The sequence below is a fragment of the Pyrgilauda ruficollis genome, unplaced genomic scaffold (genome assembly GCF_017590135.1).
Source record: "Pyrgilauda ruficollis isolate IOZ18807 unplaced genomic scaffold, ASM1759013v1 scaffold33, whole genome shotgun sequence".
Taxonomy (NCBI): Eukaryota; Metazoa; Chordata; class Aves; order Passeriformes; family Passeridae; genus Pyrgilauda; species Pyrgilauda ruficollis.
Window position 1 is genome coordinate 3736464 of NW_024524711.1, and position 27426 is coordinate 3763889.

General features: G+C 37.8%; 1 protein-coding gene across 5 annotated transcripts in view; it reads left to right on the forward strand.

Moving 5' to 3' along the window:
- ATXN7L1 (ataxin 7 like 1) overlaps positions 1–26700 on the forward strand; it is a 110568-nt gene extending 83868 nt beyond the window's left edge. For 4 of the 5 annotated variants that reach the window (XM_041474618.1, XM_041474620.1, XM_041474622.1 and 1 more), the window contains 8 exons: positions 2470–2753; positions 7569–7651; positions 8503–8759; positions 10822–11014; positions 13345–13466; positions 16023–16974; positions 20817–20891; positions 24056–26700. In XM_041474618.1, coding sequence (XP_041330552.1) covers positions 2470–2753; positions 7569–7651; positions 8503–8759; positions 10822–11014; positions 13345–13466; positions 16023–16974; positions 20817–20891; positions 24056–24097 — 2008 coding nt within the window. In that variant the 3' untranslated portion in view covers positions 24098–26700. Of the gene's footprint in view, positions 1–2469; positions 2754–7568; positions 7652–8502; positions 8760–10821; positions 11015–13344; positions 13467–16022; positions 16975–20816; positions 20892–23603 lie in introns of all 5 variants that reach the window. The other variant, XM_041474619.1, reaches the window with a different exon arrangement.
- Positions 26701–27426: the final 726 nt, after the last annotated feature.

Genomic DNA, 27426 nt, shown 5'->3' on the forward strand with positions numbered 1-27426 from the left:
TAATTTACTGTAGAGTACCAGAAATTCTATAGAATCTATATACCCACTGGTACTGGGGTGATGCCTAAAGAGGCTCGGCAGAGTTAAAGGAATAAAGTAAGTGTTCATTAAAAGGCCTGCAAAGGATGCACCTTGGGCAGTGCAAGAGTCTGGCCATGGCTCTGCCCAAGATGGACCCCTACTCATGAGTTTTCACTCTTTTAGAAGTTTTGGTCCATTTACATATTGGGGTTAATTGTCCAATTACAGCTTCAGGTTGTGCAGTCCCATCGTCCCAGATTGCTCTCCCCAGTTCGCTGTTGTTTGTACTTTTGGGCCTGAAGCTGCAACGGTGTCCTTGGTTCTCAGGCTGGAGAAGGATTGTTTTGTCTGACTACCCTGTGAAGAGAACTTGCTAACACTTTATATGAAGTTCAGAGTCACACACTAAGGCAGTACAGAACCTAAAAAATATGAAAGCTAAAACTTAAGGCATCAGGAGTATTTTTTTTTTCTTCTGCACTACAATGAAATGCATAATGAAGGTTGACTTGTTGATCTGTAACAAAATGAAGCAAAAATATTCTCTCCCCTGGGCATTTTTCATTATCACAGTGATCCAAACATATGTGCCCTAGGATCTGAGATTCTGAACATTGCAAAACAGAGAAACCCTGTCCATTTTTATTAACAATATTTCACTACTAAACCAGATCATACACTTGATTTTTTTCACTAAATATCAGTATTTTGAAGTAAGATATTTCTTAGAAACTGGGCATGAAGATTTGCTCATATGTTTTTGTATAGTTTGTGTAGTAGAACTACTTAATGTAAAATTCTCTTATTTTCAGATAATGTAATTGTCATCTGTTTAAAGACAAAACCAAAATAATTCCTATGCTGACATGTTACAATTTTTGCCTGCCATTTAACAAATTCAGAGCAGTTTAAAAAAGGAGAGGATCAAATTCTCCCTTTCATAGCTACACATTTGCATTCATTTCTGATTTTGTGAATAGGGTACATTTTTTGCTTAATTACTGGCCAGTGCTCTACGCATTACTGCAGTGACATCTGTATTCTGACTAGCTGCTATGGTTATAGTACTACGGGAGACAGAAGTTTTATATAATTTAATTTCAGCTCCAGAAGATGTCTTGGTGTCTAAATCTTCTTCATAGATTGTTTATATACTTATATACATAGATTGTTTATATACTTATTGTTTATACCAATGCAATGTTTATATCAATACATTTTCCCATGTTAAACCACCCTTAAAATAAGGTTTATCATCTTCAGCAGCTGCAGAGAAACAGAGGTTTGTAGGAGCCCAGGAAAGTCAAGAATTGAGTTATTTTGAGCCCTGCTTTGATGTTTCCAAAGTGTGTCCCATGGAGAATGCCATCTCAAAGTCATCTTTTTCTGATTGTGAAAACTCCACACCTGTAAACATTCCTTCTGTAGAAAGGTGCAGCAAAGGTTCCATTTTTCAAACACAAAAGACTAAAATTGTGCGACTTGTGAATGGGGGAGGGATTTCCCTAACTATTCTTGCATTATGTTATATTTTTTATTTGGGTTTGTTTCAATAGGGAGGGTATATAATTCATATATTAACTGGTAGTCACAAGATATCCAGTTGGAATTGTAGGAATTGTTGAGTAGATGAAAAGCTATCACTGGATATTTCCTCATGGAGATAGAAATGTTAAAATACTGTTGCAGCTGGAAATAATTTTTCTCAATCTGTTTTGCTGCCAAATTGAGAAGGTGACATTTGTTAGTGTCACAAATATGCAATGGTGGTAGTTAAGTTAGAGTAAGTTAGCTACTGCGAACTTTACTCTGAAAAGGGCCAACTAAGTTAATAACTGTATTAATAATTTTTATTTTTAAGTCCTTAAGACTTTATTAAAATACATTGTAGTAATACTCAAGTCATCAAGGATTTTAATACTTTTAAAGGGACAGCTGTTAAGATTTCTATGCTTAAAATCTCTTTTCTCCACGTTTCCAGAACTTGTATGCCATTTAGACACATCTAAGCAAATGAATTATTTTTGTGTTTGTTTAAAAATATTAATATTATTAGCAAACTGCTTCGTTATCATGGTGAGTTTAGCACAGCACACACATCTGTTATGTGCTCGTGTTAAAGGCATGAGACCGTATTTATAAGGAGTATGTTTTGCTTGGTACCAAATACTGATTTTGCTTATGAATGGTAGAGGATTGGATCTTAAAAAAAAATACAAAGGCTCATTTTCATAATTCTCTTCATTACCAGACTTTACAGATGCCTGGCTTTGTAAATGCTTGATTGAACAAAACCAGTCAATACTGGTACCAAGTATTTCATTTTAGTCTGGTCTTAAGACGCTGTGTCACTTGCATTGAAATTTTTGTATCTGTGGAAAGGGATTAAGTAACTGTAAATCTTTGGTGCAGAAAATACCACACGAATATTTTTCTTTGATTTTGCAGTGTTCCTGTTCCAGTAGTCAGTCTAGAGAAAATTCCTAACCTAGTGAAGGCAGATGGTGCCAATGTTAAAATGAATTCTGCAACCACTACCACCATCACTTCCTCCTCAACTTCTTCATCCACCATACCTGCTCCAACTTTGGTTAAATCTGGTTTGACATCCAAGTCAGTGCCACCATCACCAGAAAAGATTCTGAACGGCAAAGGAATTGTAGCTCCATCAATAGACAAGAAACACCAAAATGGCACTAAAAGCAGTAACAAGCCTTACAAAAGACTTTCAGGTACGTGATGTTGTCATTCACCTTCTGTGGCAGTCTGTTTTTCTTTGTTAATGCTTCTATAGCTCATAATGCAGCTAATAAAATGCTGGGTTTGGTTTGATTTTTTTGCTGTAATATGCTGGGTTGCATGTATGAAAATGAAGGCTTTCACACTCTTAGCACGTGTAAAGTATTTTTAAAGTACACATTCTGTTTAGCTTGAAATTACTGGTCAACAGGCCAAATACAAATTTTTGAGGAAGTAAATTCATTAAAACAGAAAGGCAGAAAACTTCTTTAAGCCATTATGGGATTTGAGTCTGTTTACAACAAAGGAAAATAAACCTTGGTTGGGTGACTTTAGTTCAGTCATGATCAAGTTGAACAGGTTTAAGACATTGGTTTATCCTCCAAGTCATGATTTTTTTAAAGATACTTTTTTTTTGTTTTAGATATGAGAAAATTCTTAAAGGAGAAAAGGGAAATGCTGGGGAAGTGTTAAAAGTCATGATTTCCTTTCACCCCTCTCCCCTTGCAATTCACATACGAGTGGTAATGTTTCTAGGGGATCGTTATCTTACTCAGGAACACAGGACAGCAGAGTTGAGAAAATGACATTAAATGGGAAGTGCCCTGGATGGCCTTAGGCAGGGTAGTTTTCAGGATGTAGGTCCCTGTTCAAACCTGCCACCAAAGCATGGAACGCCACATTGTGGGAGGGTAGAGGCTCTGTTAGAAAGGTTGCTGTGCACTGGGAGGAAAAATTATTTTCGGTGGAGTTCCCTAGAGGTGATCCATGTCAGCTGCTGGGCAGCAAGGAGAGAATTTACCCCTGGAAGCAGAAAACAGATTTTTGCTCTCATTGAAGGGAAAAAAAAGTGTTTTGAGGGTTTTTATTTTATGTTTTTTTAAAGCAAAAGTAACTGACTCAAATTTACAGCTGAAGAAGCTGTGCAGGGTCTATTCATCAGCTGGCAGTACTTTGTGACTCGGGCAGGAACTTCTTGTGTGTACTGAAAGGCTAATTTTGCTAATGGCAGCATGATCCGCATTGGATCGTCACTTTGGCACAAATTTAGTTCACGTGATTTCTAAATGTGCACTAGTTATGAACCAGTATAAGTTGTACTAGATAAATGCTTTCATTTCCACTTCATGACCGTGTCCTATTTTTTGCCTGAATATCAGGTTTATTTTTTTCATTTTCTCAGATTTGGCAGTTAGCCTATGGTACTGCTACCTTGGCTGGATTTCAGACCAGTGTGAGGTGTTTGCTAGGGCTGTGTGGGGCATGGAACAATGCCATTGCCTGAAAGGATTCAGTACACTGATTGCTTTCTTAACTAGTTAAAGGTGGCATATAAGAAAACAGAACCATTATTCATTTATAGCTTTTCACAATTTGAAAAAATGCTACAAGAGAGTAGCTTAAGATTAGGCTTTAACCCTTACATTTTACTTTCTAAGATCCAATGTATTATTCTAATAAAAACTCTCTATATTTTACAGTTAATTTAGAATATTGCTTTCTTTTAACCTATTCTTTCCTGTAATGGGTTAGATGCTGAATTTAGCTAATTAAGTTCATCAATTCAATATTCCTACTTGAGCAATTTAAACTGTTAGTGGTTTTCCTCATGTCACCACTTACCACTGCAGGGCTGTGGATGATACTTGTACATTTTTGTGCAAGTGCTTGTAGAAATGTGTTCATAAAGGAGAATCAGATCTGTAGGGCCTTCCTACAGCTTGTTGGCTTTACTGTGGAGGTGGCTCTGGCACTGTTCTTTCTCAAACCTCTGACTTGCAGTGTCTTCTGGGCTAGGGAACACAGTGGAAATTTCTGCACAGGACTGATTGAGCACCTGGATAGGCATGTGTTTACTTCTATAACAAATACACAGAACTGAGACTTTTTTTTTCACAAATCTCATGATCAGATTTGTGATCTGTTCAGTCTTACTTCCATTGCCTTGAGTATTGATGCAACAATGCAATAATTTAGGGATTATTCAAATAGTAGAAGTCCTGAGAGCACTGGAGATGAATTGCCTGTAGATAGTGTGTCACTATGATGTATTTCTCTATATTATTATACAGGACTGTGCAAAGGCTGATAAAAAGATCTTGGAAGGTCAATGAGATGATTATTTGAGTTATCCCATAATTTCATTCATTCCACATGAAAAGGATGAAACTGCAGCCAAGGGATTTAGGTTTCCCTCAGTCCGCTGCCCTAGAGCTGTACAGACGTTAATTTTTGAAGCTCCCTAATAAGTTTGGCCAGTTTGCATCTGTTTCCTTCCTTTTTTAGCAACCTCTACTGTCTCTCACACCACTTCCCTGACTGTGATAGAAGCTTGTTTTTTTCTTTCCTGAGAGCTGGTGGTTGTTTGTGTGATGAATGAACCTGCTCTCTTTTCAGGAGCACTGTCCTTGTTGAGAGAGAGGAAACAGCTTGTGGAGCCACAAAAGACAGTCTGTAGCTGCCCAGCATAAGTGGATCAGTGTTTCCTAGTAGCAACTGCAAAAAAATAATTTTTTTCCTAAATCTTCCTTAGTTCCTATTCTCTTTGGGATGACATTAAAGAATGCAGATTCCCTGCATACACCAAGAAAAACTGTTCTGTTGCAAACAGAAGTTTATGACAGTTCAGTTTTGGCCCTTGCTCTTCTCTTGGTGAGCTTATAACAAATGTTCTTCACTTTGTCCACTGAACATGAAGAAGTGGAATCCATTCCAGAAAAACAGCTTTCTCAAGCTGTGCCTGTGCACAGGGGTCTGGGACTTGCCACACTCCACATTTCCTAACACAATAGGCAGAAGCTGCATTTTGTTATTGATAAGAAGGTGGTAAGTTTCATGCAGTGTGTTGCCCAAATCAGGCATGTTTGTAGCTGGCAATTAGATGTTCATGATTTCTCTGAAGCAGCCATAAATGCTTCAGCCAGGAGAAGTGGTTTCCTGTTTGTTCAGTATTTTCTGTTTCTCAGGGAAACCATATTATTTTGTTGTTCAGTCAATGGCAGAGACTTCCACTCTTTCCTCTTATAACTCCTTATGTTGATTTTATCTGTATATGTTTTCCTAATAACTGGCTTTGCTATAATCAGTCCTATACGTCTTAGTCAGTTGAGCCACTTACTGACAAGTACCAATCTGGACCACTTTTGATTTTTGAAGTGTTTCCCTGTTGGTCCAAAACAGTCCTTGCTTGGTGACTTTCAGAACACATTCCATAGCCTTATAATTGCCTTCAGGGCTTTTCATTTGAAGGCACATTTATTAGTCCATATTGTCTCCTTAGTTTGTTTTTTTTCAATTTGCATTGAAGTTTTTAGGTGGCTCATTCAGGAAATTGTAATGGGAACATCTTACACTCAAACCCCAGGAGCAACTAGCTCCTTTAGTTCATGAACATGTGTTTTCATCTATTAAGTAGAAAAAATAGTTATTATATTGAGTCATACACAGCTATTTTTGTGTTTCTGTTGTGTTGTAAATGCCAAAGGAACTACAACTGCCTATAACATATTTCAGTTCCTTTCTAGATTTCACAAATACAAAACTATGCCAGCTGGTTTTTCCAAGCTCCCTTTTTTATATGGCTCTGCTAATAGGTTAATAATATAACCATTTAATGTTTGCATAGGCATTCTTAAGTCTAGATAGCAGAATACTTAAAACTGCTAGAAATTATGATATCTGGAGGTTGATTGCTGTCTAACATAACCTACTTCTCCTTGCTTTTCTTATTCCAGCTGTTCTACTTGCTGTGATGCTGTCATAGCATTGTAACACAGCTGTGAATCACTGTCTTCCTCTTAGCTCCCATTTTCTTCTTTATAAAGAATTCTTAAATCCTCTGACTAAATGTTGTATTTGAGTACAAGATGTTTATTGTATCTGAATGTAACACCACTATATAGTTAAAATAGTATTTGGCAAATAGTTTGTATTCCCCTACCAAACAAAGCAAACCTGTCTGCCAATTACACCATAGTTTGTCAAGGTCTGTGAAGGTAATGATGAGAGGTTTTGATGGCATAAACTAAAAAGTGTGTACCCGTAGTTTTGTTACAATTCTTAATGCAAACCCTAAAATTATATTAACATAACCGAAGGGAGTTGATGCTATCTGTGGTATAGAAATACTAAAATATTAATGAAATTAAATACACAGATACAGCATATTAAATATTAATGCCCTTTTAGTGTTAATCATGAGTGGAACTCATGTAAATGCCTTTTCTCATAATCTCTGCAAACTTTAAGTTCCATTTCTCCCTTCACATGGGGAAATAAAAACTAACATACATGTTATTTTTATAAAGATTTAGGGGACCGATTTAGATAAATTTTATTTTTAAAATGTCACCAGTAACCAACCATGGGTGGTTTTCTTGAGTTTCTAAGTATGTCAGAGAAATGTTGTTTAAAGCACTTGTGATGCCATTTGTGTCTTAGCCCAGCTCTGGAGGCAGAGCTGCAAGTGCTGTATTTTATGGCCTCAGAGGCAGGCAGAGTTAGAGAGGGAACTGAAGTCTCAGGGAATTGACTTGGTCCTTTGTTTGGGCCACTCCACTGTAAGCAGACTTATTGCCATGAAGTCGTTGGCTGAAATTGTGCTCTAAATGGTTTTAAACATGCAAGGACAAAAAAATGCACAACTGTATGAGTGATGCACATAGCACTGTTACGGGATGCTGGGGCTGGGATCAGTGGTTCACATTGAGCCTGATTAAACCAAATTCTAACAGGCAAAAATTATAACTGATTAAAACTTCTATAATAATCTATTTTTTTTTCTCATTTCCCATTCTCCCACTAAACAGAAAGAGAATTTGACCCAAATAAGCACTGTGGAGTACTGGATCCTGAAACAAAGAAACCTTGCACAAGATCGCTCACCTGCAAGGTATTTTTCTTAGAAGATAAAATATCAGATGCTTTGTTGTAGTTTAAATCCTACCACAGTAGTTTGAGAGGTCATACCTGCTCCTGTCTTACAGACAATGGGTATGGTATTCAGGCGCTGTCTTCAGGTAATTCTTTTGTGTAATTCTGTTTCTTTGAATCAGAGCATCTGCATTATTCCACTGATATTTCTAAAAAGATTTTTTCATGTCATTTTATTATGCAAAAAGCATTAGCGTTTCATGTTAGAAGCCCAAGTGTTATTTTAAATGCTTCTTTTTTGGTTCATGTTTGCAACAATGTTAAAGTATAGTCAGTTTTTAGTAAAAAAAAATTACCATATTTTTGTATAATAAATTACTTGGAGGCTGCCCTTGTGATAGTAATAACTCCTGCATCAAAAAGTAGCTGCAATGTGAGACATTTCTAATGAACATTTGTATGTGTATGTGCTGCCTGTCAGTAGGGATCATCAGATAAATTTGCTTTAAAATCTATTCATGTTTTTCAATCCAACGAAATCAGTTTTTCATTAAGTGAAAAGCTACAATGATTTTCTTAATATCTTAAAATTACTGCAATTCTATTTTCCATCTTGAAAAAGGTAAGTCAATAGTCTCTATTTTATAAAAATTGTTGCAAAAAGTAATTTTAGCCTTGATGTTGGCATTTCTTAAGAATGACTTTGTAAGTTATCAAAGATAATGTGGAATAGCAGCTTTATTTCCATAACTGTGGCTAAAGTTGTTTGAAGTAGATTTTATCTTTTAGAGTAGTGGTGTATCAGAAGTATAGAGGACTCATAAACAATGTCATGCACACACAAATGCTTTTTAACCACCCTATTTTTAGACTCATTCACTTAATCATCGACGAGCAGTTCCAGGCCGTAAAAAACAGTTTGACATCCTTCTAGCTGAACACAAAGCTCGATCCAGGGAAAAAGAAGTTGCAAAAGACAAAGAGCATCCACCAGCTGCAAGGGAAAGCTATCAGAGCCAGCCCACACCAGCACAAGACTCTCTGTCAGGATCCTCAGTGAACTCTGGGCAAGAATCTAAAGTAACATCTCCTGCAAAATCTAGACCACCAAATTCTGTACTTCCAAGGTAAGCAGTTCTCCAGTGTGGAATGAAGGTGCTGTAAGAAATTTCTTAGACGTTCATACAGCTCATTTCATAAATATTTAATATTTCTTTAGGCTATTACACAATAAAACATACTAATATAAGAATTTCTGCTAGCTTGTGTTAGCTGAACTCTGTCCGTGGTAGCCTGTGGTCTAACTGGGAATGAGGAAAGGAATAGTGTCCACCCTTGGCTCAGAATCTCAGACTAACTGCATTTTTTTGCTAAAATGGTAGTTAAAATTAGGAAAGATTCTATTCAAGTCATTTGATCACAATTTACAAGAAAAGTCTGTTTACATGAATCAGTGTAGGTATTAGTGGTAAAAATCTATACATTTGTATAGAATTTTTCTCCAGAAATACTTTTCCAGTTACAGTGTAATTCAGTGTAGATTTAAAACTATTGATATGAAACTCTCCATAGCATGTCTTCCCTTGTTTTGAAGATTTTTTCTTAGAAAGGAGAAAAATATTCTTTAGAAGGATAATGAAAACTTCTGAAGGCATCCTTTTGCAAAAAACAGTGTGAGGTATTTGATCTACTGAATTCTAATTATCCTCTGGAAAACTTCCCATATGTTTTGTTTATTTGTGGGTTTTTTTGCTACTGATTTTGGCTGGAGTACATAGACCTAAATTAGTTGGCCTTTTCAGTCTTTATATTTTTTCATCATTCATTCCTTTTCAGAAACCTTGGTCAGGACTGGGTGCTCATTTTGAGACTTTCTTACTACGATAGTCCTTATGAAGTATCAAAGAGATACTTCTTGTATTTGCTATCTCAGACAGCTGTTTCCAGTGTTTTCTGTGTGGTCTGAATGAAGTTTCATTCCTGCAGTGGCAGGAGGTGGGCCTTGCAGGATATGAATGAAAAGACAATGAAAGAATTCCCACAGATGAATTGGTGCTTCTCTGCCTGATTCTTGTAAAAGCAGTGACCTTAAACAGAGAGGAGCACAGGCAGAAAGACAGAAATGGGGTTTAGTAGGTGTTACAGTCAAAGTAGCAAAACTGGAGTGCAATTCCCTGAGAGTCAGCTGCAGAAATCGCAGAGATAGTAGTAGTACTCGAGGAGGATTTTAGCAGTCAGACATTGCGTTTGTACAGTCTGTATTTCTGTTTCTGCTGCAGTGCCTCTCTTGGTTCGTCCTGCCTGTTTCAGAGCAGCCATGGAAGCCTTGTGGCCTCTGTGGCTGCTGCTGCTGCCGGTGGCACAGCCTGCCGGGGCCATTGCGGGGGCTCAGCCGGTGGCAGCGGCTGCAGCGCCTGTCCTGGGCTGCTGCCATGGCTGAGCACCCCCGCGCAGGTCAGGAGAGGGCTCCTCTCCGCAGGCTCGGGGACTGCTCTGTCCTGAGAGCATCAGCTCACGAGGCTGAAGAAGATCATCTAGAGATTTTGCCCAGTGTGGACATCTCCTGCAGCCTCCGAGCTCTCAATACATACTTCGTTGTACAGACTCTAATTGAGAACCTTTTCAAGCCTCACTTCTAATCTAATCTGTTTTCAAACTAGTTTTGAAAGGCAAGACACCATCATACCCTGTGGTGCAAAGACATTCCTGCTTTTTTTTATTACATTTTAGACAAAGGTAAAGAAAACCTACATGCTGTGAGGAGCTCTCCCAGTTACTGCACTCACTAATCTACCTATAGAGGGGGTCAGCTAAACACTCTTATATTTAGTACAGTAATTTTAGTAGGATTTTTGTAACTGGACCCTTGGGATTAATCAAGTAGCAGGGTAATGGTTCTGTGTAAGATTTTTTTATACCTGATTTTTATTTGTGTTTTAAATATACTTTGTTGCTCTCAAGATCTGAAATCCAACTTCATGACAAATGTAAAATCTCAGGCAATAGAAGGATGCTTCTGTTAACATTAACTTGATGACAGCCCCACAGTATATTTCTGTGTCAGCTATTCAATGTCTTTTACTGTCCTTGTTTACATTTCTGGCATCATTTGCTTTGATGCTTGATGCCAGCAGGTAGGTTTATAGAGCCTTTGAATGCTGATGATTTAAATGTATATTCTCCTTCTAGACCTTCATCTGCAAATAGCATAAACAGCACCAGTTCTTCAAACCACAGTGGGTATGTACCAGAACTGCCACTGCCTTCCATGGGAGGAGATATCACAAGCAGATTGTCCAGTGATGAAGGAGAAGCGGATGGAGCTGAAGAATCTGAGAAATTAGACTGTCACTTTTCTGGACACCATCCCAGACCTCTTGGGGTATGTGTCAGTCTCTGGTGTGCCTTGCCATTGTTCTTGTATAATTAGGGAGAGGAAAACAAATAAGTAATTTAATAAGAAGGTGAGGAATGAAGACCTTACATTCTGAAAACTGTTTTAAAGAGGAAAATATACGTTTAACAGAAAAGGGTAAGGATGGGATAAGGTAGGAGGAGACCACTGGTCAGTACACACGATACATTGACATAGGACAAGATGGGCAGCAGAAAATCGGAAGTTCTATTTTTAGATTGTCCTCTCAGTTGACCTCAAATTAGGTGTAGTTCTGCTAAACTGAGGAAAGTTGCATTGCTTTAGATGTGACATGAGCAGATATTCTCTTGGTTGTTGCAGTTCCCACAAAAATGTACCTTGCAGGTGGTGGCAGACCGCTAGTACAGTGCTCCATTGATTTCTGTAGTCTGGTTTAATAACCAGTAATTAAATGTCATTTATCTGAGTGTATGTGGACTTAGAAACTATTGCTTCATTCATCTCAAAATGGAAAGGCTCTAGTGATGGCTCAAGTATATGTTTGAGCAGGTGGTTTTGTCTTTCTCCTGTGTTAGTGAGAAATTTCATTTTAAGTAGTAAAAGCTGCTTTTTGGTATTATCTCTGCAGTGTGCATTTGTTTACACTGTTCAAACCAAGAAGCAGTGGGAGAACTCTTGAAATTCTTAGGAGTTGTTTCTCATAAAAATTGAGCCAAGAAGTACACTTAAGTGTTTTCCATATGATATGCAGAATAAAACAAACATTGTGATAACTGGTAGCATTGTTTGTATTCCCTAGAGCAAAGAACTTGTTACTGTCACACCAGAAAAAGCATGACCCAAACATTAAATGACTGTCACGTGAAATCCTGTATTTGGTTCTTACAGAAAGAATGTGAATTACTGTAGTCCACATAATACTATGATATGCAGAAACCTCCTGTTTCCTTGGTACTGTTGTATGCTACTTTGGTATTGCTGACTGATTCTCTGTGAATTAAAAACTAAAGGTTCACTGCATGGGTGCCCACACAAATCAAAAAATAATCTAAGTGCAGCCAGTTCTTGTACATGCCTCAGCAGTGAGGCGTGGCTGTCAATAGCCATTTTGGTTTAGGATCCTAGTTCTGTTTCAAGGCAAACCCACTGACTCATCTGTTCTCTGAAATCTTAGCATCTCTCTGAAGCAGTTACTGGTAGGGAAACCAGTTCTTAGCCAGTATCAGTGTGAAGTCAGAAAAGAGAGTGTAAATCACCTCCAGATCTTGCTAAATTGCTGAATTTCATATTCAATTAGGCTGTTTTCCTTAGTAAGTCCCTCTCCTGGCCAGGTGGTAATAATTGATCAGGTGGAAAGTCAGTAGCTACTTAAATTGCCTTTTGGTGGTGTTGATGTTAGTGGTAGCTCACTGGAAGCTGAGGCTAGTTTGTGAACTTAGGTGGTTGTTTTAAGAACCTGTTTAACCTTGTCATGAAACAGACTTAAAACGAACAGTTGCAGTCTCCACTTGCTGTCCATTAAGCTGAAAACTACTTTGAACGGATGCTCTTCTACCGCATCAGTGCTTCTGCTGTCAGCCAGAATTGCTGTGACTGGGTCCCTTGTGTGGTGGACTGTTGTCTTGTTTTTTGAGGGTGATTTGTAACAGGTTTCTCTCCTACAAACAGGCATTGCAGCAGTTCTCTGTATCATTTAGATCGGTAAGGCTGAGCTGAAACAAGAAGAGTTTCCTGATTGTAGCATTTGAGTGTAGTAGGACTTTCCAGGAAGTTCTCCAGAGGAAGGGGTGCAAATACTCCTGAGCTCTGCAGAATTCTCAAAATACTACTCCTCCAGTTGATTTTCCTGCACTGTGAAGAGTGTATCCCATGTTCTATTGTAGCACAGATGCCATGGATGATAATTTACTTTTTTATTGAAATGTCTGGGGTCTGTTTATTAAGTAGATACTAAATATGTTCCCATTGCACTTTTTTTCCTCTTACTTATATTTTTATTGCTGTCATGGAATTATGAGATTTAAGACACACAGAACAGTGTAACTTGTCTTTCTGAGGCAGTAAGAATTTTTTCTTTAAATGTACCTGAGCAGTTACATTCTTTCTCTGGCACTGATTCATTAGTGAAGTATGAAATATACTTTACACTAAGCTGAAGTACTATACCCATATTTCATAATTCTTAAAAAAACTACGCTGTAGATAATGAAAAATGTTTTAAAAGAAGTTTTACCTGCATGATACAAATTACAATGGTGTTCCTTGATCTATCAATAAATATTTCATAATGTAGAAATACATTTTTGTAAGCAACACTGAAATACCTTTTCTTTCAGTTCTGTTCATATGGCAGTCGCTTAATGGGAAGAGGGTACTATGTCTTTGACAGAAGATGGGACCATTTTCGATTCGCACTGAACTCCATGGTAGAAAAACACTTGAACTCACAGATGTGGAAGTAAGTGGGATTTTTATGCTTGGTGGGTGATTTACATTTTTCATTCTGTAAAACTTCTAAATTAAGCACTCCATGGCCAGCCTTTGTAAAATGACCTCTCTTTTGAGATAGAGCAGTAACATGTGTACAAATCTTCTCTTCTCTGTTAAGGAATATACAGCCCAACAGAACAATCTCCTAGTCCAATGTAAGTTTCTGCTAGATTTAGAACTCTTTCTAGTCCCTAAGAATCCAGATTTTTGCTTAGATTTTTGTGCTTTTATCATGCCCCTGTATCGCCCGTTCAGGCTTTGCTGTGCAAGACTCATGAGTTGTGAGATAAGGAATTTGGTGCACGTCTGCCTGTGTGTAAGATGGAATATGATAGGTTTTTAATCCATAGTGCCCTTAGTGCCTTTGGGATCTTAAAATTCTAATTATTACTCACTGTTGAAGCACCTCTCTATCACATATGCAGGTTCCAAGCACTGTAGGCTTTGACTACACAGATCCATTGAAATAGACTGCACTTCTAAAATAAATGTTAATTCTTTAAAAAACTAATTAAAAGTTCATGGAATCTACAGGTAGGATTGATTTTGTGGGGGTGTTCTGCTACAGAATATGCATTCTTCTTCCAATGTAATGATGCTAAAGTGCAGTGTTTCATGTCACTGTTTATTATCAGGACTGTGTTATATTCATTGGATGCTAGCCATTAGATAAACAAAGTTTGATTTTTATTTAAATATATATTTTTAAGCACTAAAGGTTGGCTTGTCTGACTAACCTGGTAACTTAATGATAATGGTGCCATTGTGCTAGGAGTTTGGAAATGGTTGGTTCTGCCATAAAAGGGCCGGTTTCATGTCTGTTCAGAGACTGATCATGCTCAATCTGCTTTGTAAATTCGTAAACTAGTGCCTGTCACCTTCCACATATAAAATTATTTTTGTTTCCTTATATAGGAAGACTAAAATTTGTGGCTTATTGGCTTTGCTTGTCAGGAGAAAAGATACTTGGGCATCTGAAAAAACATATACCACCACTAGCACAAACTAGTACAGAAAACAAAACCTCTATAGTAGTTATTTGAAACCAGAAGTAAACAGGCCTTATCCTGCTCCCACTAAATCTGATTTTAAAAGTTTTCCCAAATTTTAGCTATTTATGTAATCTCTAATACTTTAGTGAGCTCCAGCAACACAGGAATCTGACAGTGCCTAACCCTGTTTTATTCCTCTGCTGTCCTCAAGCCTCCTCTGGGCTGACCTTTGCCTGTGCTCCCCAGGCAGAGCTGGGTGTGAGGCCGCTGTTGTATAGCTCTGCAGCTGCGGCCAGAGGTGCAGGGATGCAGGGCCATGTTCTCAGAACTGTCACATGAACAAAGTACTTTTATCCCTAGTTCTCAAAAGGTAGGTAGGAATTGTTGGCCCTTCTTTAAAAGGAACCTGAAGGACAGCTCTGATAAGCAGCTTTGTTTGCATTGCAAGTGGCAGGCAGTAGGACTTCCTCATTTCTGACAGCATGGACTGGATGTAATCCCTTATGTAACTGTGCCATAAACAGGTTTCTGTCCAACAGTCTCCATAGGAGGAATACCTGGAGAGAACACTTGTAATTAGGATTTGATTTGTGATAAAACAGCACACCCGGGGCTGCTCTTTTATCGTACTTCTGTGAGGGCAAGAGTAAGCCTTTAAAAATGGGAAAGGTGTCAGTAGAGAGGATAACAAGGGCAGAGTTATGGGGCTGTACAGCTTCTTAGAAAAGAGAAATAGGATTAAACGTCAATTAAATATAAGTCTAAATAATGGGAAAAGATCACATAATAGTTTTCCAAGAGACATTATGAAGGTCTGGTTCTTTGATAGCACCACATTAGATAAAATAATAGGTGATGGCTGAATGGAAAGGAATTTGGATACATCCTACTAATTTCACAGGTAATATTATTATATTTACTTCTCAAATGAGTATTCAGCCGTTTATAAAGCTTATCAAGCTCTGTTTAATATTTTGTCAATTTTTCAATATTAGTGAAAATTAATCAATAATTTGCCTGTTTAATCCCACCTAACCAGCTCTCAAATGAGCTGTTGGGAATAGCACTGCATTTGGAAAGGGGTGATCTTTCCTCTTTGTGCTCAATGATTAAGTGCTTCACAATCCCCCAGATTGGCTCATTTACTATCTTAATGAAATCTAACCTATGAGTTTAGGTTGATATTGAAACTGTTCTACAACTCAAACTTTCAAGCAAAACATATGCAATTAATGAAACATAGTGACTAGGATATGTATAGGTGCCACTGTCGGGCATTTTATTTGCATTTTTTAACTCTTTGGTAAAATAAGAGAAGGGAAAAGGAAATTAAATTTGTAATAATGTGTTTAAATTGTAATGCTGTGCACTTAATTGCTGTATGTGATTAATAGACTAGAGCAGGAATCAAAAACTTAATGATCTAGGTTTGCCTTTTTGAATAAGTTCATGGAAATTATTTCCTATCGGTGTGGTTTGGATGGAATTTTTTATGTATCTTCTCTTTTTTTTTCCTTTCCTTTTCTGTTTAGGAAAATCCCTCCTGCGGCAGACAGTCCCATGCCTTCTCCAGCAGCACATGTCTCCACTCCTTTTCCAGCATCAGTCTTACAGCCCTTCAGCAACCCCAGCGCAGTGTATATTCCTTCAACACCTATCAGTTCAAGAATCACTTCTTCTTACATAATGACATCAGCCATGTTATCAAATGCAGCCTTTGTGACAACGGCAGAGACGAATTCCATTATGTCACACACCACAGCTTTTCCTCACGTGGCTGCAAGCCTAAGTATCATGGACTCAACTTTTAAGGCGCCATCAGCTGTGTCACCAGTGCCAGCAGTCATCCCTTCCCCATCCCACAAGCCATCCAAAACAAAAACCAGCAAATCCTCAAAAGTGAAAGACCTGTCATCTCGGAGTGATGAGTCTTCAAGTAACAAAAAGAAAAAGCCGCAGTCGTCGTCTTCATCGTCGTCATCATCCTCATTATCTTTGCAGACATCTTCCTCATCTTCATTTTCAGGGTCCCACAAAAAGAACTGTGTTCTGAATGCCAGTTCAACGTTGAACTCCTATCAGGCGACATCCTCCTATAACAGTGTGTCTGTGCACAATACCAATAATGGAACAAGCCCACTCAGTGCCAAATCGGAGCCCTCAGGACGGACTTCATTGTCAAGTAGTTCAACAGACTCAGTGAAACACATGAGCATGGTAGTGAGCAGTATTGACACTTCTAATCTGTCTGTATCTTCTCTCGTGCACCACTCAGGGGACCACTCCCTGGGAGCACATAATGCAGTGTCTTCTCTACCCCTTTCTTTTGACAAATCAGAAGGAAAAAAACGTAAAAACTCTAGTTCTAGTAGCAAAGCCTGTAAAATCACTAAAATGCCTGGTATGAATAGTGTTCATAGAAAGAGCACTGCCAACCTTATTTCTGCGGTGCCAGATCCTACAAGCAGCTCCATCTCTCGGCAGGTAAGGGACTCTTCCAGTTATTTTTTTGCAGATCATGTCTGACTTCCTTGAAATATTTCATGCATTCTGAAAAGAAAATACCACATTTGCTTCAGATGGGTTTTCATCACACAACTTACTTTCTAGGTTAATACAGAAATGTATTTGTATTTGGTTTGTACCAGTCATAGAAAGATGTTTTGAGAGTTAAAAAAATTTTACATATATATGCATATATATGTGTATATATATATGTATACTTTCTCAAAATATTTTTATGATATTTTTTATTCAATTATTAAAGTAACTATTTATATCTCTGAAAGTAAAATTGAATGTCCAGAATGGATAAATAATTTTTAGGGAAAAAAAATTCTCAATTCTCATCTCTCTGAAATAAATTGTGTTATTGAAACAGGAAGATGACAGTCAGAATTTCTGTTTATTTCTTTTCCCAACTTGTTGCTGGTTCATTTCCTAATGCTATGCTAGTTTCTTCATATCTCTCCTATAAAACACATCTACCTTTCTCCTGGAGAGAGTCTGAGGTGCCTGACCGCAGATGTTGTTCCCGGCTTGAAACTGGAAAAGTTAAGAAATTAAGTTCTTAAGCAGAGGGATGACCTTTAGGGGATATTTGGTTACCTTTTTCAGTGTACATGTGTTCACAGAATATTGAAGTCAGTGCAGCAGATAAGGTTACACATGCTTCCTTCATTGATAGCAGCAGAGCTTTGGCTCCTCTTTCAGGGTGCTATACAAGAACAAAAGTAAATGTGAAGTAAGATCTGGTGGAAAACAGCCAGCATGATCTTTATAACGTCTACTGTAACATTCTGCTACTGTGTCCAGTGCTGTGCAGTGCACACAAAACAAGGCTTGGCCCTGGCATCTTGAAGACAAAGCCATAGAAAATAGGATACCTCAGAGAATCCAGAGAAGGTAGCTTAGGAAATTTTGGTTTTGTTTGGTTTTTTTTGTTTGTGAAACTCTCATTTCCTAAGGATATTGCACATAAAAACAAGTGGAATTTTGAAAAGAAGATGGTAAGGGCAAAGCAGTCCATAAGTAATATGGCAGAAATGGGAGAGGAAAAAGGGAATAAATGAATCCTAAAGCTGCTGTAGGAGACAGAATGAATGTCTCAAAGAATGGCCTAGCAGGTATATTTTCTCTTTCCCACTTCCAGCAGAGGTGCAACAGAGATGACTTGTTTGGCTTTTTAAAATGGGGAGTGGCACCGTCTTTCTATTGTAAGCCTCTTGAATGTGTCCTGCAATCAGAACTGATCTTCAAGTAACTGAAGTCAGCAGAGGTTGCTGTAAATTCTTCCTTCTGTCACACAATCTGAATTTTGAAACGTGTGCCCAAAAAGATTAAATTGTCCTGAGGTTTAAGGTGTCAAATAGAAAGAAAAAGTAAGTACAAATTGGTACTTTGTTACAGACATGGGTAATAGGAAGTGGATTGTATTATCTTTTCCCAGGACGTAGACTGTGTCTGTAGCTAGTGTAGTGTGAGGAAATCTTACAGAGGAGGTTCTGAGTTCAAATCCTGAGCTCCCTCAGGATCAAACCTGTTCTGTGTGTCATTCCTGTTTCAATTTGTGATGTATTTCATCGTGTTGCACAGCAATAGAAGTAAATAAACCACAAGAAATCAATCAGAGATCTTTGCTGAATATTTGTAAAAATGTAATTCTGACTAGTATTTTTTTTCTTAAGTAAGAGGTTAAATATTTGTAATGAGTGTTACAATATACAGATATTTAAACATGTTAAAACATTATATTAAATACAATACAGATATTAAAACATATTACCACCTCAAAAATAGGAGGTAAAATGGAGTTAATTGTATTTCAGAAGTCTGGCTGGCAGCTAATTGTCTTTGTGACAAGGATACTCTATGCAATACAAAATAAATTGAATTTGTACCCATTTAAGCATATGGGTCAAATAATATTACATACTCTACATGTGTATATTGAAGCTCTGGAGAATACAATACTTAAATTCCTTTTTAAGCTGTGCTGTTTGACTTGATGTGTTCTAAAAATACAATTACATTAAAAATCCCACCCAAAAAAATGGTGTGGCTTAAAATCTTTCTTCTGTTCCTTCATGTAATAGGGGAAATTGAAGAGACTAAGAACACAGCAACAGGTGATAGGCTCAGGTATAGTTTTCTTATTTAATTCAACTCTAGACTGGATAGATAGTAACTGGAAGTGTTAATCACTGGGTTTTGAAGTACGCTTTATTTTTAAAGGACACTGGGGAAAAAAAAAAGGACTTGAGTTTTGGCCTCCCACTTACACTTTTGAAATGGTGTTTCCCATCATTAAAAACCCAAGACATCTGGGAAACTTTTTTTCCTTTCAGAGTGCTGTACCTGTTCAGCCTGTGTGGCTATTTCTCTGTTTAAAAGGAGGACATGTATTTATTATTGAGGGGTTTATGAATGCTGTAATGCTGTATGTAGAGAAGAAAGATTTGCAGATGTGTCCCAGTGTTCTGAATGACCAGGAAAGATAAAAGGTTGTGCATCTTTAGTCAAGATTTGTAGTTGAAGAATGTTGTCTTCTAGAGAGCAGCTGAGACAGTCAAAACAAGCCGAAGGGAGCAGGACAGGCAAAGACCCATCCTCTTTATCTTCATGCACCATGGGAGCACCTTCAAAACTATCTATAAATAAAAACTTTAAACGTTTCTTCTGGACAGAATCTGAACAGAGAACACTGTTTCAAACAATCTCTGTGTGAGAAAGGGCAGGTCTGGAGAGGAAGAGAGAGGCTACCTTTCACTCTGTCCCTGAAATGCAGAATAACAAACAATGCTGTGGAAGGGAAGGAGAAAGCTGCTCCTGTGCAGGCCCTGCCAGCCCATGCCACAGCCCCAACAAGTCAGTAAGAAACTGGCTACTGCATTTCTCACTGTTTAGGAGACAGGTCCTTGCTACCTCTCCATCAGAGGATTAAAATGATGTTACTTGAAGTCAGTGACTTTGTAAACAACTATTCACACTGCAGTCATCTGCCATTTACAGACTGGTGTCCATGGTTAAGTTTTATCAGTCTTGTAACCCCTGAGGAACTACTCCTCTGACTCAACAGCTGTGTCCCTTCTTGTATCACAACAGAAATGTCTACACCATGTTTACAGGTCATTGTAGAAAAACTTATGACAGGCTGCTCTTGCAGAGTGCTGTAAACTCACAAACATTGAAACAAGCAGGTGGAATATTTGCAGTATTATAACTGAGTACTTTTAAAATGTATGTATGTGTGCTACAATTTACACACATTCCCAAAGAAATACTCTGATGCAGTAAATGGATACAAATGCAAATTTGAACCTCTGAAGTTTCATTCTTATGACTAATATTTGCTTTATTGAGTAATGATATATGATAAATTGAATAATTTAGGGCATGCTCTGGTGCTTGGATGCTTGGTTTAAGCTCCCCAGGAGTGGGGAAGGTCTCCTGGGGAGGATTCCATGACTTGGAGCACTCTGTGCTCTCTGAATATCTGCCCTAGGTGACTCCAGTAACTAGAGAAACCAGCATTTCAGTCTAGAGAGGTGGGGGGGTAACAGTTTATATTCCTTCAGCTACTGTATTGTATGTTATTTTCTGACGTGTAACAGTATTTATGTGCCTTTTAAGACTATTGAAATTACACAGGCTCTGAGAGGTAATGATGATTCTGTCTGAAGGGTATCTTTTGCAATAGCAAAAGACCTGTGTTCCAAATGCAACATGATTAGTACCGTGTTACACAGGGAAGGGAAGTCCATCACCAGCATCTGAATTCAACTGACAAATATGCCTCTCAATACTGCTCAATTAATGTTTTTCAGATTGGAAAAAATAGCAGTGTAGCTTTGTCACAATCCAGTCCTTCGAGTACATCAAACCCAGTACACAACAGACAAGTAAGTTGCTTTTAAAAAAGTGTACTTAAGTAGTGTGTAAGCAGTTTTGAAACATTTTGTGCTTTAAAACCTTCAAAATACAATTTCTTTATGAATCCAGTTCTTTATAGAAGCTGCCTTTTGGTGAGCTAATACTAGATTTCTCCTCTCGTGTAATTTTTTTCCCCGCTATCTTCCCTTTCAAGAATTATGAATTACACAGTTTTTGGTTGTTTTTCACCCCCTGTATTACAGCTCAGGTTGGCTCATGTGCTGCTCACTGGCAGTTGCTTTGGTGATAGAGGCTCAGCAGCAGCAGCAGATCTCTGTTGTTTTTTCTATCCCACTTCTCCTGCTGAGCAAGATGGCACAGCAGAGTCCCCAGACTGGCGCAGGAGGGACAGCATTTAAAAATAGGCCAGAAGTGAAGCAGCAAAGGGAGAGCAGAAACAGGACAGAGCAGATGAGGCACTTGACTATTGAGAGAAACTAATCTGAAGGCATAACTACCCCGTGTGTAATGTGAGTTCTTCTTAAACAGGCTCTGAGTTGGATAATGATAATAAATGCTGTAACTCAGCTTTTTTGATCCAGCCCTCATCTGTCTGGAGGACTGCTACTCTGGTTTATTTTAATATGGCCCCTACTATTTGACTCTCCAAGCTGAGTATTTATCAGGAATATAATATCAAGTTCTTTAGTGTGAAAAGGTTTCCCACCTCAGCAAGGTATAGTCACAAGTAATCCAGAGGGGGTTTCTGTACAGCCAGTGTCTTAGAATTCTGTTATGTATTCTGGCTAAATTATGCATGAATAGTTATTCCAAATGGTTGTGCTGCTTAGTTTCTGCTGTGTAGACACAGGAAAAGAATAGTAATGATAACCCACACCCACTTTGTGCCCATTCAAAATACTCTGAATCACTCATATCTTGAGATGAACTGCCAAACAGTAAATTTTATTTTTTTCTCTCACTGCTGAATGCAAAGCAATATATGTATGGAAGAACTACTCTGAAGGGAAAAAAGTGGAAAGTTTCTTCATACCTCTAAGGAGTGGCATTTTCCTGTGTGACACTGTCATCCAACTGCCAGTGACAAACTGTTCCGAAATGCAAAACTGTTTTTGTTTTAACATCTCGCTCCTGTGTCAGTATAACATACACACTACCCGAGGAGCAGAGCTTGTTGGGATCTGTTGCCTAGATCCCATGGGGAAAACCTCAGAGTACAAAACATTAATTTTGTGTCAGCTCTATGTAAACTGAGATTATTGCAGAGCTTTTCAGCTGCCTGCTTTCATAACTTTATCAAGAATAGAAGTGTTTACTTGTTTTAAGCCCCACAAACTCTTTATTTTTAAAAATATGTTTCTGTCAGTTTGGTAGTTGAACGTGGAGCTCAAAGTATAAATACAAAAAAAATCAAATTGATACCAAGTTTTATTAAACTTTTTTTTTTTTAAACTTACACAGGATTTTAGTATTTGGAACCATCAATAATGACTCCCTATTTAATAAATGCTTGTTACTGTCAAATCTGAGCTGCTCTGTTGGCAGCTTTTATCTTCAATCTAGCAATTAAATAGTCCCTAAATAAAGTTTCTGCCTTAAACGATGCTGTAATATTTCATTATGAAGGTGTTAATAATTAGGTAACAATAACTGGATCTACAAGTATATGCTGTGTCAGTAAAGGTATTACTGTGAAAGCTGAGCTCTCTTGTTTTGAATGTTAGTGTGACTATAACCATGATAATCAGGGAGTCCAAGTGAAGCAAGGTCTGTAGGCAGAGACAATCTCTGCAATACACCAGGATTTATAGTTGGAAAAATCTGGCAAATTTTCATGAATACATCACAACAACATTGTTACGACTTGTAACAATGCAGTTGGAAGCAGAGCTGCAGCTGCCGCGCTACGTGTGCATATGGAGCAGTTCCTCTGGACTGCCTCCGCTGTGTTCCCTGGCCAGGCAACCTGGCAGAGCTGTCTGCTGCTGCAGAAGAGGAGCCAAACGGAGAAGAGAAGGGAGAGGGGTCCATAACTCATCACAGGGTTGAGTGGCTGGGTGAGAATGTGGCATTTGGGAAATTGTGTTGGGCTGTAAACCCAACCCACGCCCCAGTCTTGTTTGCCCCTGTGACTGCCTGGGTGCAGTCCGGCTGGGAGAGCTTCCCGCTGGCCTTCCCAAAGCAGCTGGTCGGAGCGAGAGACACACGGCAGTGCTGTGAAAGTCACCTGCCACCCGGAACTGAGTGCTTCTCATTATTGAGTTGGGAGCTGAAGGTGGCCTGTCGTTGTTTTGATGTCACAGGAGTAGCTGCTTTTGATCATTTGCTCCATGCGTTGAAGTCCACTCGGGTACTCCCGTGGGACTGGTGGATCATGAGAATTGTTGTGGGCCTGTCAGTTCCATCCCATTGCATTAAACTCCATCAGGCTGAACTCAAACAGATTCTTCTCAATGTTTGATATGAATTGCTGCCCCTCTTTGAGACCTGAATTAGGGATTGTATACATGAAAGCGTGCCTGTTTTTCCAACTACTATTGTTGCTTTAGTAAAAGAAATGCTCCTTTTCTCTACAAAAACTACTTGATCTTTAATAAAAATTAATGGAATAGTAGTTTTACAGTCAAATTATTTGTGCCTGTATGTATTAAAAGTCTGTTTTCTCCAGATTTTATTCTTGTTCTAGGTTTTTAACTAATCAAGTCTTTTTGTCTTCATAGTGCTTTTAGGTGCCTGAAAGTGTTAACACTTCAAGACCTCAGTATGCGGTGGTTTTTAAATACTGAATAACTAGATCATTTTATTAAGGGAAGGTGACAACGTGTGTGCTGTGTGAGGATTCCTTGTGCATGAAAACATGCTGTGTAGAGGAAAAGATTCTTCAGAGTTGTCGTCTAATTGCTGCTCTTTATTTGTAATGATAACCAAGTTAACGAACATGAAATTCACCAAAGCTTACTAAAATCAGACCGTCCCAAAAGGAAATATGCCGTTTATTCAAAGCAGTTCCTTTTCTTAAAGGTCTAACGTAGTCAGTAAACAGGGAGGAAGTTTAGTTCAGGGACTTGAAATAAATTCCTGCTTTGAGTACTGTCAGCCACAGACATTATTGAAGTGTTTTATACCAAAAGACATTGTGTGATTTTGAACCTGGCTCTGGTTTCTCTTTTAGAAGACATCAAACCGGACTGGTAGAATAAGGACTCTTCCATAACAAGGAAAAGGAACCAGCCTATAATCTCTAGCTCTCAGCAGCCCTACTCCACAGGGTTTTTCTTTTCTATGTCCTGCAGATGGATTTAATCTTTTATGAATTTGTGGTTTTAATGAGAATTAAATTTACAGAAAACTGTAATAGTGATTTGTTTAGTTTTTCCACTTGTATTTGCCACTGATCTGTGCGTTCTGCTTGGTTATGTTTCATGCCTTTTAAAGCTGTTAGCGTTGCAATGCTCCCTTTGTTTCCTAACCAGAACACAATGGACATTCCAAAAACAAAAATCCAGACCATGATTTGAATTTATTTAAAGGATCTCCAAATTTTTTCATTAAATAAAAATTACAGTAATTCTGTATTTAAGCTTGTCCTATGGATAAAAATTGAGTGCATTTCTTAGTAATTTGCAAACAGCTGGGGCACTGCAACTTTAGGGACTAATCCTGATTGGTGCTCTGTACCTACAGCATTTAATAATTTCACTGGGAACTCTGAGTGTTCAGCCTCTTCCAGAATCAGGCTCTTAAGGAATCTATACTTCAATCAATGCATAGCAGAATTTTGCACCAAACTGTAATTACTGTTATCAGGGGCCCAATGTGTAAAATCCCCTTATCCTGGGGGATTTCCAGACCCTTAAGAACACAGCACTTGATAACTTCAGTGAGCAGTTTGGGTTTGCGAGGACAGGAGTTGAGCAGATTGGCTTGCATTAATAGAATTGCACTGACAGTGTTTCTTATAGGATTACTGAATAATTTTTTAATAAAATATAGATTTTATAATCAGGAAGCCAATACTAGGTACTGGAACAATAGTACAGAGGAGTTAATTTTTATTTCTACAGTGTTAAAAGTGCACTTATATGCTGGTTTATTTACATCTTGGGGAAAGGCGAGAGACTGCAAATAGGGAGATTATTACTACTTTCTTTTTTAAAAAAAGAAGGGTTAAGGCAAATTTTAAGACTAAAAATGTTTAAGCAATTATAAACAAGGCTAGACCCTTTGAAAAAAAGTTTAGAAATATTCTTAAAATAAATTTTTATAGTGTTAATTTTGTAATAATTTATGTTTTGCTATACTTCAGAGCTAACTGACCGGTATAGTTTCAGAAACAGTATGAAACTTAGGAAAGTTTAAGCAATGTTTATATTTTTAAAATGTTCTTTGAATTATGTTTTTATTGTACATTTCTTCAGACTGAAAAATGTGTACATATCTTTGTTATTTTTGCACAATTTTTGTCTTGTTCAGTTTTAGAAGCAGTACTATGTTGATTTTTTTTTAATTTATTTTGAGTTATAAAACTGCAGGATTTTAAAAATCTCAGTAACAAAGTCATCCTCTGTAATCAATGAACTGCTATTTCTAGTTGTTGAGGGAAAACAGTGGTTGTGAGATTCAGTGGTTGCTTCTGAGAAATAATGCTAATCAGTGACTGAAGGAGCAATTTTGTAGTTTTAGGAAGCTTTAGCTGTTTCCATGCATCTTTTAATTGGAAAGCTGAATTATGGAGCCTGTCCTTTGAATGCTGCTTAAATTTTATTTTCAACTGGCTTACACCTGACAGCATTTCAGGAAAGTTAAGCACGAAGTAAAATCCCGTGGTGTTCTTTCATCATCAAAGAATCATTATTTAATTAAATGTATTGGAAACTTTAGCCTGCAAAATGAAATGGAAGTAAACTTTTGGGAAAAAGTGGATACAAACTGGACCAGCCTATAATGCATTCTTAGTGTAGCATTCACTCGTAGTTCTTTTTCTTCCCCATTTGCCTGAAAACCTTGTGATTTGTTTCCAGCAATAGAGGCTCAGAAGCTTTGGTTGTTACACATACGCAATGCATAGGCCCGTCAGCCATAAAAAGCGACTTGGATAACTTGTATGCCTTCTTTTGTATCGATGTAACAATTGTAAATAGTGCTGATCGACCTTTGTAGAGAATAGTTTATACAGCATATTCTATTATTGCTGATTCTCAGTGAACTATTGTTTTAAAAAAAAAGAAGAAAAAAAGAAATTTTTCTATTTACACCTTATATTTTGTTATGCTGTTGACCCATGGCACTTTAACAAAACTCTGTGGGTTTTGCATAGCTGGTCAGTCATGGGATATATTAAATAACTGTTGTTGCACAGAAATGAATTTGCACCTGCTATATTGTGCTTTCCTACTACAGATTTTAGAACCTTTTCCAGAAGACTTTTGAAGAAAGCATGTCCAATCATTCTAAGAAAAAAAAAATGCCATACTTGTACAGCCAATTTCTTTTCTACAATCCATATTTTGTAACACTAAGTATTTTCATTCTTTGTCCTGCACCTTTATGTATTAGCAGTATCAAATAGAATTCATTCCATGCTTGTGATAATTGTAAGCAGAATAAATGTCTAAAGTAGGTGTAAATAGTAAATTCTATGGCTTACAGTTTAAAAAAGGAAAACCAGAACAAACATGTATCTGATTGATACTGCCATGGTTCAACACCGGGCCTGGAGATATTCTCTAGTGAGCGATTGTATTTTTTGTTTTTTGCTTTATTATTATTTTTTTTTGTAACATGGCTTTGTAAATAAAATAATTTATATGTTTGTAAGAAACAGATGGGGTTTGTCGTTATTTCTCTTTGCAAAGCAAAAATGGTGTTTATTGCTTTCTCTTCCCAGAGGCTGAAATACACTTTGCAGATGCCCTGCGCTGAGAATTCCACGGTCCTTCAAAAGATCTGCTCGGCTTTCTGTACAGGGCTGAATTGCCCTGGGATTATTTTTGGCATTCATGTCTAAAATATTTCTGTATTTACATGTCAAGACACGTGCAGCGATCAGCTACTGAGGTTTTTTGCACTGATAAACCATTTTTAAATTCCTTTGCTTAGCTGAATGCATTTTCTCATTCCTTATCAGTGTAAGAATTAACTTTGTTACAGCTGCTAGATTTAGGAATTCTCACTTCAATGGGCAGTACAAATTTATAACCAGTCTTTTTATCTTCATTAATACTAAACCCGCAGCTCTTATCTAGCGTTAAGATTCTTGTTCTGTGCAAAGCCTGTTCCAATTACAGATCAAATGAGACTTGAATTGTTCATTGGCTCGACAGCTCTGCAGAGAGGATTGCAGTTTTTTCTCTCGCAGCCATCCTCTTCTGCAAATCTGGAGAGGATGGACATTTTCATGCTCCTTTTATGAAGTATCTGGAAAATGTCTTGGAGGTACTGTAGGGAAGATGTCCACAACTACAGTACCTTTTTTAAAAGCAAGCAATTTGGATTGCAAACTGCATTTTGTGTGCACACTTTCAGAACTGGCAGAGGAGACAG